This window comes from Thunnus thynnus, chromosome 8 (genome assembly GCF_963924715.1).
Source record: "Thunnus thynnus chromosome 8, fThuThy2.1, whole genome shotgun sequence".
Lineage (NCBI taxonomy): Eukaryota > Metazoa > Chordata > Actinopteri > Scombriformes > Scombridae > Thunnus > Thunnus thynnus.
Window position 1 is genome coordinate 29,515,557 of NC_089524.1, and position 13,084 is coordinate 29,528,640.

The 13,084-nt window shown below is 39.1% G+C and overlaps 1 protein-coding gene across 1 annotated transcript; it reads left to right on the top strand.

Moving 5' to 3' along the window:
* Window positions 1-5: 5 nt before the first annotated feature.
* Window positions 6-8,299, top strand: lrrc8db (leucine rich repeat containing 8 VRAC subunit Db). The gene is made up of 2 exons (XM_067597868.1): window positions 6-592; window positions 2,730-8,299. The coding sequence occupies exon 2, from the start codon at window positions 2,732-2,734 to the stop codon at window positions 5,285-5,287; it is 2,556 nt and encodes an 851-aa protein (XP_067453969.1). The 5' UTR covers window positions 6-592; window positions 2,730-2,731; the 3' UTR covers window positions 5,288-8,299.
* Window positions 8,300-13,084: the final 4,785 nt, after the last annotated feature.

Here is a 13,084-nt window from a genome sequence, read left to right on the forward strand (position 1 = left end):
TGAGTTATTGTGACGGGTTCTTACACCGTTCATTTAGTGAAAGGAATTCACATCACACTTTGCTTTCAGAAAACAAAGCTGTGATATAACTTTAAATTATATTACTTTGCACTTTTACGACGGTCCCTAACTTCCGTGGGTCATCTTCCCGTCTACCGTGAATTCAGGCACAGTTTTCAAAGCGCTATATGCTGTGCATCATGTCACCTGATGAGAAAAAAAACCAACAGCTGTGCAACATCCGGCGAGACTTATCCTGCACAACACATTAAAACAGGTGACAAATGCTGGGCATGTTGAAAGGTGTTGAGGATCAGTATTGGCGAATGTGTGGATAGCCTCACATCCAAAACGAGTTCACATCCAGCAGCTGGTGCTGCCGGGCCGGCTGTGTCGCCAGTTAGAGGCAGAGGACCCGACCATCTGAAGCGGAGTGGGGGTAGTCAGCTAAGCTGCTTACAGCCTGGCCAGCAGGCCCACGGTTGAATTGATGCGAAGAAAGAACGGCTTCATCACAACAGCGAAACATGGCTGATAAGAAGCAGCGTTGTTCGGCACTGGCATCGACATAACTGGATCAGACCTGCTGAAGGTGCGTATCTGTGCGTTTGAGTGCAGGTCTTCATCTCCTGTCCAACTCTATAAATTATAACCGCAGTGCTCTGGTCCAATAATATTAGCATAGCGTAGTCCATTAAAATGAACCAGTTTTGAATTTACTGCACAAATGTAATCTGAGCAAGTCGTGATTTTTTTTATCGGAACCCTGATATTTGTGCGGCGTTTACGGTCTTTACGGACATCATGTGCACCTCTTGTTTTCTGTTCATGGATGCGTCTTGCTGCTGTAGCCGGTCTCAGCCTGCTCTGCAGCCTCACTGAAAACAGTGACCTTCATGCTTTCAGCGTACACAATAGAAATTAGTCGCAGCGGCACAAAGATCCCATTTTCTTATTTTTTGTGTATTTTATAAAATAATCTACACGGGAAACACATAGACAGATATGTAGGCAGAGTGTCACATACACAGTACACAAACAGTATTTACAGTTAAAAAGTCCAGGCTTCACATAGCCAGTGTGTTACTGGGTACAGTAGCCCATGTATGGTGGTAAGGCACATGATTGTAAACACTGTGGAGCGAGGCTCTTTGAAGTGGGGTGGGTTAAATGCAGAGAAAAGAGAGACAATTAAAAACTAGTGTTATTGATCATACAGTCTACTTCATATTTTTGTTGTGCATGAATGCACGCACTGTCTCCACAGACAACTTTCATGCTGTGTTCTCGTTAAAGGCCAGTGTCCTATATAAATCCTTAACAATATGACAAGGCTGTCCTAGTCCGGGCCTCCCCCCAAATGTCTCTGGTACATGTGGCCTTGCCTAAAATTACAGGACATGACCAATGTGTCCTTCTAGTCCTTACTATCCCAAAATCCATCATGCTCTGGCATCACTGGCCAGTTCTCACTCTAAAAGTCAGGTCACTTTTTTACCAGGTGTGATCAGACCAGAGAAATAGAAACACCTGTATGATGTAATGCAGTGCAATACAATAGCTCTACGATAAATGCTATCTGATTTCAAATGTTTCATTTTTGTTGAGACTATTTCAGTAGTGTGTTCTCTCAATGTACATTTTGAGGCTGTGTTTGTGCTTGCATTGTGTCGAACTGCATTATATTAAACGGTGTTCCTAATAATTTGTCTACCTCATTTACACATATGAAGGAGCAGAATTATTACAAATACCATCCAGTTTAATTTAATCCAGTACAAAAACACTACAAACTACAGGCTGGGAAGTGACCTTAGAGTTGAATCAACTCCTCTTTGTCACAGTGTCAGTAAAGAATCTTAAGTTTCACAAAGGCATGCTTTATTACAAGACAGCTATATTGGCTTGCATTGCAGTTTTCTCTATTTCTGGTCACTCAGGGTATCCCCACACAAAATGGACCAATGAACAAGCCACTGCAAGATGTAAATAATTGATTATGACCAGGCATAAACTCTGCTGTGTTTAGAGCCTGGATGAACTGTTCAGCACTATATCAGCTGTTATGATAATTTACACATATTTTATCATGTATGTAATAAAACTTGTTTGCAGTTGTCCATCATGTGCTGAAGTGAAAAGTCTCAACTCATTCTGTAAACTTAGGTATTATGGATGTTTGTCACCCATCCAAGGGCAGCCGCCTGGTGGTAAAAATGGAAATTTCAGACTTTGCAAGTTGGCCAGGACTGCCACAACATTCTAAAAGCTTTGCTCTCTGTGAGGATAGGAGCTGGAGTGGCTATGAGTGTCTTACAACTGTCCAAATACAGTTAGTTTAAGATATCCTAAAGCAAAAGCTCCGTCCTGCAATAACAAATATTTATTTTCCTGAGAAATTGTTAGATTGGTCTGCAAAAACAACCAGCTAAAAATGCCTGTTAGAAATAAAATTGCTAAGACAAAGATAGCAGTCAATGAGTCAGCCAGTCAGTGCTCGGCAGGATGTAGTAAAATCTAATCTTAACCAGAAAACCTCTACTTTTCTGCAGAAAGGCAGTTTACTGTCTGTGCCAAAGCCTGCGTGTCAAAGTAAGATGACTATAAAAGTCAGTAAGATTACAACAAAAGATTGCAAAAAAAAGTTACTGGGATAGAATTCATACATTCAAATTGAAAAGAGTAAAATCAAGCATTATGTTTCACACAATTCACATTTTCTGTTGCAGGAATGTTCACCCTCACAGAAGTAGCCTCCCTGAACGACATCCAACCAACCTATCGAATACTGAAACCATGGTGGGATGTCTTCATGGATTATCTTGGTATTGTCATGCTGATGTTGGCGATATTTGCTGGAACCATGCAGTTAACTAAGGACCAAGTGGTTTGTCTCCCTGTGCTGGAACAAACCCCAGACAAGGCCGGGGGCTTCTTGGGACCCCAACCACCAGAGGCAGCTGATGGTTTATGGAACAGAGAGAGTGCCATCGGGGAGCAAGCCGCTCCTCTGATGGCTAAAAGGCCTCCTGATAGCATCACCCCTACAATTCACTTAACACCATCAGGCACTTTTGGGCAACCTCCCCCCACGGGCATCAGAACCAAGTTGGATTTCCAGCAGTATGTTTTTGTCAACCAGATGTGCTACCATGTTGCCCTTCCCTGGTACTCCAAATACTTCCCATACCTTGCTCTAATCCACACTATTGTATTAATGGTCAGTAGCAACTTCTGGTTCAAATACCCAAAGACAAGTTCAAAAATAGAACATTTTGTTTCAATCCTTGGAAAATGTTTTGAATCACCTTGGACCACGAAAGCATTGTCCGAGACTGCGTGTGAGGACTCAGAGGAGAACAAGCAGAGGCTAGCTGGGGCCTCCTCTCTCCTGAAACATCTGTCCACAAGCAGTGAGGAGGGGAGTCCAAACCAGTCCGCCCCAGTGTTGACTAAATCCGGAGTCACTTTTTCTGCTGAGAAGCTTGTGAGCGAAATTCCCTCCATGACCATACTGGACAAGAAAGACGGCGAGCAAGCAAAGGCCCTGTTTGAAAAAGTCCGGAAATTCCGTGCTCATGTGGAGGACAGTGACTTGATTTACAGGCTATATGCAATTCAGACAGTCATCAAAACAGTGAAATTCATTTTGATCCTTTGCTACACAATGACATTTGTCGCGTCCATAGATTTTGACCATGTGTGTGAGCCTGAAATAAAGCATTTAACTGGATATGCCAAGTTCCATTGTACACATAACATGGCATTCATGTTAAAGAAACTCCTTGTCAGTTATATTGCTATCATTTGTGTTTATGGCATAATATGTATATACACACTGTTCTGGCTTTTTCGGCGACCACTTAAGGAGTACTCCTTTGAAAAAGTCAGAGAGGAAAGCAGCTTCAGTGACATACCTGATGTTAAGAATGACTTTGCTTTCCTTCTTCACATGGTCGATCAGTACGACCAGCTGTACTCAAAGCGTTTTGGTGTTTTTCTCTCCGAGGTGAGTGAAAACAAACTTCGAGAGATCAGCCTGAACCATGAGTGGACCTTCGAGAAGCTGCGGCAACATGTGACTCGCAACCCTCAAGACAAGTTGGAACTCCATCTTTTCATGTTGTCCGGAGTGCCAGATGCTGTGTTTGATCTCACAGATTTGGAAATCCTTAAACTAGAATTAATCCCAGAGGCCAGGATTACGGCTAAAATTTCACAAATGATAAACCTCCAGGAGCTGCACTTATATCACTGTCCGGCCAAAGTTGAGCAGACTGCTTTTATTTTTCTTCAGGATCACCTCCGATGCCTTCATGTCAAATTCACAGATGTCGCTGAGATTCCAAGCTGGGTATACTTGTTGAAAAGTTTAAGGGAGCTGTACTTGGTTGGTAATCTGAACTCTGAAAACAACAAAATGATCGGACTCGAGTCTCTTCGAGACCTCAGACACTTAAAGATTCTGCATCTCAAAAGCAACCTCACAAAGGTCCCCACAAACATAACAGATCTGTCTCCACATCTCATCAAGTTGGTTGTTCATAATGACGGTACGAAACTCTTGGTGCTGAATAGTCTGAAGAAAATGATAAATCTCGCAGAGCTGGAGCTTCACAATTGTGAGCTGGAGCGAATCCCTCACGCTATCTTCAGTTTGAACAACCTTCAGGAACTTGATCTAAAATCCAACCACATTCGCACCATTGAAGAGATCATCAGCTTTCAGCATCTCAAAAGACTGACGTGCCTCAAACTTTGGCACAATAAGATCATCTCCATTCCATTGTCAATTAGCCATGTCAAAAACCTTGAGTCGCTCTATCTCTCACACAACAAGCTTGAGTCTCTGCCCTCGTCGTTATTCAACCTTCTCAAGTTGAGGTACCTTGATGTTAGCCATAACTCTGTAGTAGTAATACCTCTGGAAGTGGGCTTTTTGCAGAACCTCCAACATTTTGCCATTACAGGCAACAAAGTTGAGGTAGTTCCCAAGCAACTGTTCAAGTGCACCAAACTGAGGACATTATGTCTCAGCCACAACTGTATCTCCTCCATTCCAGAGAAAATTGGCCAACTAGCGCAGCTGACGCATCTGGAACTGAAAGGAAACTGTCTGGATCGTCTCCCAGCACAGATTGGTCAGTGCGGCCTCCTCCGCAGGAGCTGCCTGATTGTGGAAGACCATCTCTTTGACTCACTCCCCATGGAGGTCAAAGAGAGCATCAATCAGGAATCCAGTGTATCTTTTGCAAATGGTTGCAAGTGTTTAAGTGACGGACGGTAGTCACATCCTGCATCAAATGTTGGGCATGTCTTTTTTTATCCATGCCATTAGAAACAGTCGTTCAGGGTACAGTACTGATATGCTTTATGATGGTATAGTAAGTTATTAAATAGACATACCACAACACATACAAGGTCAGAAAGACTGGAGAAATTTTAGATGGAGCCCAGAAACTGTCATAGCTTGTGTCATGTCTATATTTTGTTCATTCTGTTTTCAGTTGATATTAACATGAGTAGCAATTAAATCACTCTGCTTATACTTTTATCTTTTGTATGCAAAAATACCTGTAGTACACATGAAACTTTGTATCATTTTGAAACAATCTCCCCCTTTTATCTCAGTGATATAATTTGATTTTCTTTAAACTGACTAGATACAGTTGATTGTCTTCAGTGAACTATCAGCTTAAAGGACTAGTTGGAAAAATAAACTTCTTCGCATTCTTGCTGAGAGTTAGTTGAGAACATTGATACCACTCTTATATCATCTAAATATGAAGCTACAGCCAGCAGCAAGTTTGCTTAGTTTAGCATACAGCCTGGAAACAGTGAAACCACTAGCCTGCCTCTGTCCAAAGGTAACAAAATCTGCCAAGCTCACTAATTAACATGTTATATAATGTTTGTTTAATCCATAGAAAAGCCAGACTTGTTGTTTTGTTGTTTCCAGTCTTTATGCTAAGCTAGGCTAACTGCTGTAGCTTAATATTTTGTGGACAGACATGTTAGTGGTATCACTCTTCTCATCTAAGTCTCCACAAAAAAGCAAATAAGGCTATTTCCCGAATTATCAAACTATTGCTTAAAAGGTCGGTGCACTTGAATTACAAAAAACAAAACAAAACAAAAATAAAGTATTTTCTCATCTCCTTTAAATTATATCTGGTCATGATGTTTTTTTGGTTTTATGTGCCCTAGTTTTGTCTCTGGAATCTTGTTTATGATGCTCACAGCATTGAAAAATTACACTTATTACGCAAAAATTCACCAGCAGCACCATAACCCTGGATAATTCACAGACCTCACTGTTTTTTACTGCTTTTATTAAGTGCTTTATATCTACTTTCCACTCAAAGTAAATTTCTACAGTTGTAAACTAATACAGTGAGGTCTGTGGATTATCCAGAATAATTGGGACATTGTATCTGGAAAGAGATGCTGTTGAAATTTTTGAGGTTTTAAGTAACATAAATGAAATTACATTCACTTGTCAAAAATCTCAGAGAGGGAAAGGGACACATATCTCTAAACCTGGGGAAGTAAAAACAAAACTATCTGGAGTTCTAGATGCCACTATGGGAAGTGAGAAAATATGTGTCTGTAATTTGGGTGAACTGACCCTTTAAACACTTTTTTTGACAAAAAATTTCAACTCAACATCCACTCTCTAGCTTTGCTATGATCCTGATAACTGAGCAAACTCTACCTGCTGAGGAAGACTGCGAGAAGTGGTCGAAACTCAGGAAAAAGTTAGTAAGTGGACCTTGAATTAATATTTTTAGTCAAACTACTGTTTGATCAAGGTCAATGTTAATCTTCTACTTTTAAAAACTGTTAATGATGTGTTTACAACCACTACAGTATAAACCATAAACAATGTTATTTGCTGCACAAACAAATTGAATAACTGTATAGGTGTAACCTAGTGTACGTATAACCTAATGCATTCCAATTTCAATATACTTGTAATACATTTTCATTTTATACACCAAAATGATAAAGGTTCCCACCTGATCCTTCTCTCTAATTCTTCAAGAAGTCTTCAGTCATGCCATGATGTTTGATAGAAATGTATTGTTTTTTCACAGACAGTAGACAGTAGATGGTATCTTGTGTACAGCCAACCCACAATGACCCTTTTAATTCTTTTTTACTTTTCCTGTAATGTTTTATTCTTGCAAACAATGCATTTATCATGTATTTTATGTGCTCTTTGTAAGTATTTATTATTTAATTGTCTTTGTCCGTACTTCTTTCTGCACAGCACTTTGTAAACTTGGTTTTAAAATGTGCTATTTAAATAAAGGAATTACTCTTATTTAAAGCTAGAAAAAGCAGCTTAAATTGCACTGTAATGCTGGTTTTGCACAACAAAAAAAATTATTTAGAATTTTTTTTTATAACTGTGCAGGTGAACCTTGATGCCTGAAATATCTGGCTGTCAAAACTACTCCATGAAACAAATTTTATTCATCCTATGTATTCACTGATAAGCAACACACATATATATATAATATAATATAATCATCTCATTGCATGTAAGTAACTGTTTAAACACTATATTATCAGGCAAAGTGTTCCCAGCATGCTGAACTCCTAAATTACAAAGAAGTCCTTGGATTTTGTTGATACAATATTTCGTATTAGAGCTTTTTCTTTCATTTTAATGGGGTTTATACACATTTTGACTAATATTGTATAAACACTGTATGTTCATAAAGGTATTTTTTCAATTTGTGAACTATAATGTGACGATATATCGTACTATCATAGCCAGATGCAATTTTAAATAATTTTACTACAGAATATAGCAAAATACATTTAATTTTGTATTTTAAAATGCTATGAAGTAAATATGCAGTTTTGCCTACACTTCCTTTGCTTTTATCCGCCCTCTGTCTGACAGAATACCAAACACTGAATGAATACACAATGAAATATAATGCACAGCATATTATGTATGTATAACACACATGAAACAGTTAAACATCCTGAGAATTTCAAGTGTTCCTGTATTTCACTATTTTGGCGAGTACGTAGGGGTGACTCATGAATTTTTGCTAGCATAAGTGTAGGATGGCTAGTTCACTGGCACTGTGTTGCATTTCACAAAATAGTTAACATTCTCTTTCTTACTGTTCATGCAGGACAATCTGTGTGTGTGAGAAACAGATGGGGATAGCTGTGTACATATGAAGATGAACTTTTCTTTCATAAATATTGAGGGAGATCAACACATTTCAGTGGAATAAATATGGAATACAATAAATAAATGCTGATATTATAATCAGTTTGATTTGGATTTGAGTTTTATGTGATGGCTGCCACACATTCTGCAATATATTCACTCCTCTCTAAATGAAAAGCAATTTTTGAATGATACCATGGTGTAAAGGTTACGACTAACTTTCATAACATAATTCATAACAGGCTGATCTTGAGGGAATATGGACATATATGACAATTGAAGAGTTCAAGAATCTCATTAGTCCTTTGTGTTTTTGTATTTCTCAGTGTTTAGTATGAAGGAGGTTAAAAATGAAACATGAAACATGTTTAAACAGTAATTTTATGCTCCATCAGTCTGTATGCAGTGTGTCTTTGACAAATGACAGTGCCAACATAAGACAGTACATCCAGCACTGAAAACCACTGTCATAATTAATCCTCACACCAAACCTCATAAATTTATTCTGATATACACATGGTGTCAATTATATTTGATCCCAAACATGATAAACGTGATATCACCAGGAAAGGCTGTGGATGCGGCCATAAAGCATCTCAATGTAAGACTGAACACATTTCTTAGATGGTGTTGCCCTCAGGTGGAAGTAAATTGTTACTACATGTTATGAACTGAGTCATTTTTGTCTCTTTCTGTGAGGCATGCTCAGCAGCACTGAACTGTTTGGGATGTGGGCTAAATTATAGTTTTAAGCTGCTTGTCAGGCAATGATTTTGTTCAGGAAATTGTTATTATAATTAATTAAACCTTGAATTTTTTGTAATAGTTTAACTCTAACTGTATATGAGCTTAGTTAGATGAAGCAGGTGTGTGGTGGGTATTTACATATATTGCTATATGTATGCAGTTAAGAAATGTTAAACAATTAAACATACTGTGCTCATGGCTCTTCTAACAAATCCTCTAAAATGAGGATAAACTGATACAACAGACCTGTGTTAAACTGATAGCTAACCAACCACATAATTTTAGAGAAAAAAAAAGTCATATCATATTGTATTATATATATCATATCATTACAAACATGTTAATGTGACTTGGTTAACATAATACAGTAAAACTGGAGTAACACCATGCAAGAAACTCTAGATGTTACTCTTACATTTTTCACAAGTTATCTCAAAAATCTTTTTAAACAGGACTTTCCAGTCATCTGAATCTATTTTTTAACTCTCCAGAGTCCAGGTCTCCTGTGGGATGTTGTTTCTACAACATATTGACCGTCCAAGTCTGTTACTGTTACATTAGCCCCAGTATCCAACTATTCTCTCAGTGCCCAATTTTGGATTTGTAATTATTTCATGTTAGTGAATTACTGTTAAATTATATGATGAAGGGGTAACAAATGTGAAATGCGGTTGTTATCATTTGGTTAAAAGGTTCTGGGTTAAAATGCAGAAATGGCCAGATGAAGCCTTACTGTACAGAGTTTATATGTTCTCCATGTGCCTGTGTGGGTTTCCTCCAGGAACTCAAGTTGCCCCCAACAGTTCAAAAACATGCATGTTAAATGAATTGGAGAGCCTACATTTCCATGTGTGAATGATTGTCAATTATGTGTCATCCTATATCTCATTCTACAGTCTGCCCCCCCAACCTTGTATAGATAATGGATGGATATATGACAGATGGTGATCAAAGGGCATTGGAATTAAGAAGACCATATAAAGTTGGCACGCAATGCAAACAACTGATACATGCAGTACATACAGTTAACATATGGTCATATATGCACATATACATTCATGCCCCAACATATATCCCACACATACGTACATACACACATATACGTAAAGTACAGAGGCTTGAATGTGCCATCAAATATTTTTTAATGAATGAATGATCAATTCAATCAGGATTAAGCACTGAAAAAGTCAGTAAGATATAATATATATAATATATGTCCTTGGACTTTTTAAGTGTTTAGTAATGTATTGGTCAACAACTATCATCCCTATGAAGCATCACCAACTGCTGCATAAGCAGTTATTGCTGTGCACTTATTGATAACATAATTTGTATGAGTTTTGAACACATTTATGAACTGTTTTATACCTGCCTTTGAATGATTTGTGCATGTGTATCAACAGTTAATACATGTTGTAAAACACACCATGAGATATGTTTTATGTTTTGTAGCATTATCAAGCATTCATTCACTATATTTTCACCATAATCACTATATATATACTATGTGTGTATATATATATAATCCACTAATAAACACTAAAAATATATTCCATTGTTGTTTACCATAGATACCATGTTTTGGTGTAAAGAATTAAATTGTGCTCCAAACAATACCAACATAATCACGTAATCTTATTATGTTGCATCTTTCTCCACTGGTATTTTACTTTTGCACAGCATGCTTTTAGCCTACGTTCTACTTAGCATACACGAATGTAAACATCGGATTTGTTTTCTGAATTACATACAGGGCATGTATCATCAAAGCAGACTTGATTGTGACTATTGTGCTATTTGGCTCCACAGTGCAAGGCTGGGAGGGGTAAACACATGTCGTGATAACTCTGGAGGAGCGGTGGAGAGAGGAGGTCTGACTTTAAGCTGGCCTGACACTGGGGTTGTTAGAAGTCTGCCATCAGGTGGATGAAGAAAACACACTGCCTACAGTCCAGCCTTCATTACTTCCTTGGGATCAAGCAATGGCCTTAGCACTCGTCACAAACACTTAGCATGCATTTCTCCCCTTGCAGGACTACACTGCCAGCCATATTTGTATGAAGTGGTCATCACAGAACCAATGGCCATCAACCCATATTGCGACCGCGAGGGCAGAGCTAACATGATGTCAATTTCAAAGGTTGACTGACTCCTCAATCTGTGCATCTCTGTTTTACAGAGCACACAATTTGACACATCAGCCGAGGAGACAAGTTATTGTTTTAACGACCTGCTGTGCATTCTGCACTCTCTGGTTTGATGAGCGCTGCCTGGTTTTGTCCTTGGCAGACAACATATTTTTAACAAATGCAGGTGTTTATCGAGGATAATAAGCACTCATGCAATATCCAGCAAGTAATACGTCGATTTACCAGCAAGAGAAATTCATGTGTCTGGAGTGTTGTGGCTAATTTATTTTCTTCGTGGTATTTCTGGTAAGAAGACATGAGCATTTATTTTGTGTAACTGCGACTGTGCTGTGAATTTCTCTATGTGGCCTGTTACTCCGCAGACGCCCCGAGGAAAGTGGCAGATCTTCAGCGACAGCACTTTGTGAGCACTTGCACAGCTGATGAGCTGTAATTATGTTTTAATTATTTCTGTAGGGCATCATTCTCTCCTGACTTGAATTCCCCCCTCCCCCTCCTCCCTCCTCCCAAATTAAGACGTTCAGTATTTTGAAAACATTTGGTGATGAAACTCTCTTCAGTGAAGTCCGCTAATTACTGCACAGCCTCGTGTCAGCACCCATAGAAGGCAGCTTTGATGTCTACTGCCCAGGATGATAATCAAGGGCACAGATCGCATGCGATTGGCTGTAATTGGGACAAGTTGTTTAAAAAAAAAGGGCACCACATGACTTTGACGGCTGCTTTGCACAGCCACTGCTCCAAGACACTAACCTCCTCCCCTACACCGCCCCCCATCCTGTGCCCACGGGTGAGGAAGCCTTGTCACTTATTAAGAAGGCTGTTGCCATGAAGTGACAGATGTCCTGATGTGATCTGTCTGCATCTTTGGCCTCCATCTGTCTTGTTAGTACACATAGTTAAGGATGGTGTGAGGAGAGAGCTGTTGTTCTTTCATATATGTTAAATGTATTGGAAAGCTCCTGTTTCTGGGAGCTGAATCTAGCTCCCCTGGCAATCCTTTCGACAACAATCTCTCAGCTCTTCTTTTCCACCTCTTGTTTTTCTAAGGCTTCTTTCTCTGCCTTCTCCACCAGTTCTGCAGGCCCTGATGTTCAGGGTTCAGTGCCACTGAACCATCTCTAAATCTCCATTTTTGCTCTGCTTTGCTCCCTGCTTGGCAAAGAAAGATTAGGGGCTCGGGTCCTGGGGTGCGTATCCCACCCTCTCTCGTCCTCACACCCTCCCTCTCTTCGCCCATCCTCTGAGATTCAAATCCTTTTAGCTTCTTCCTCAGGTAAAATTGCCAAGGACCTTGTGAGCCCTAGGTTCCCCTGGAGGTAAAATCTATAATGGAGTTTTGATTTGAGCAAGAGCAGCCTTGAAAATGGACTTCTTTAACTAGGTAGCTGCCTCGCAGAAGGTCAACAGTACTCCAGGTGGACACAACATGCCACAACTGTGTTAGAAAAAGGCAGAACAAAGGAGCAGTTTTACTCCAAAAGAAAGTGACCCGTAGACGCTGTTGTAAATAAAATATCAAAGTGATGCGTTGCTTTTTTAAATTTCACAAACAGAATCATTCAGCATTGCTTATAATCTCAGCATCAAGTCATACATATTGTAAGGATGTCTCTGTTGGCAGAATATTCTCATGTTTACTCTGATGCCCATCACAGATTTGTGGCTGTATGTCATAAAAATTACATTCAGAAAACATACTGCAACTAGAAATGACTGCAAATGTATGAATTTGTCAAGGAAGAGTTGATCAGTTTACATCTAGTTGACAATAATTTTTTGGTGCTTTGACTTGAAGATAGAGGGCACCAAAGCCTCAATTTTGGAATGACTGTTGTTGAAACATCAACACAGAGGATTTGAAGTGTTTTATGTATTTAGTGTTTTGTGTACTTTTGTAATTTTAGACTATCCAGGGTCAAGATCAGGATTAGGGTTAGGGTTAGGGTTAAGGGTTAAAGGTTAGGAACTATTTTTGTATTAAATAGCT

What these genes read in the sequence shown, in the direction of transcription:
- lrrc8db (XM_067597868.1), top strand. Translation starts at nt 2,732, where the DNA reads ATGTTCACCCTCACAGAAGTAGCCTCCCTGAACGACATCCAACCAACC.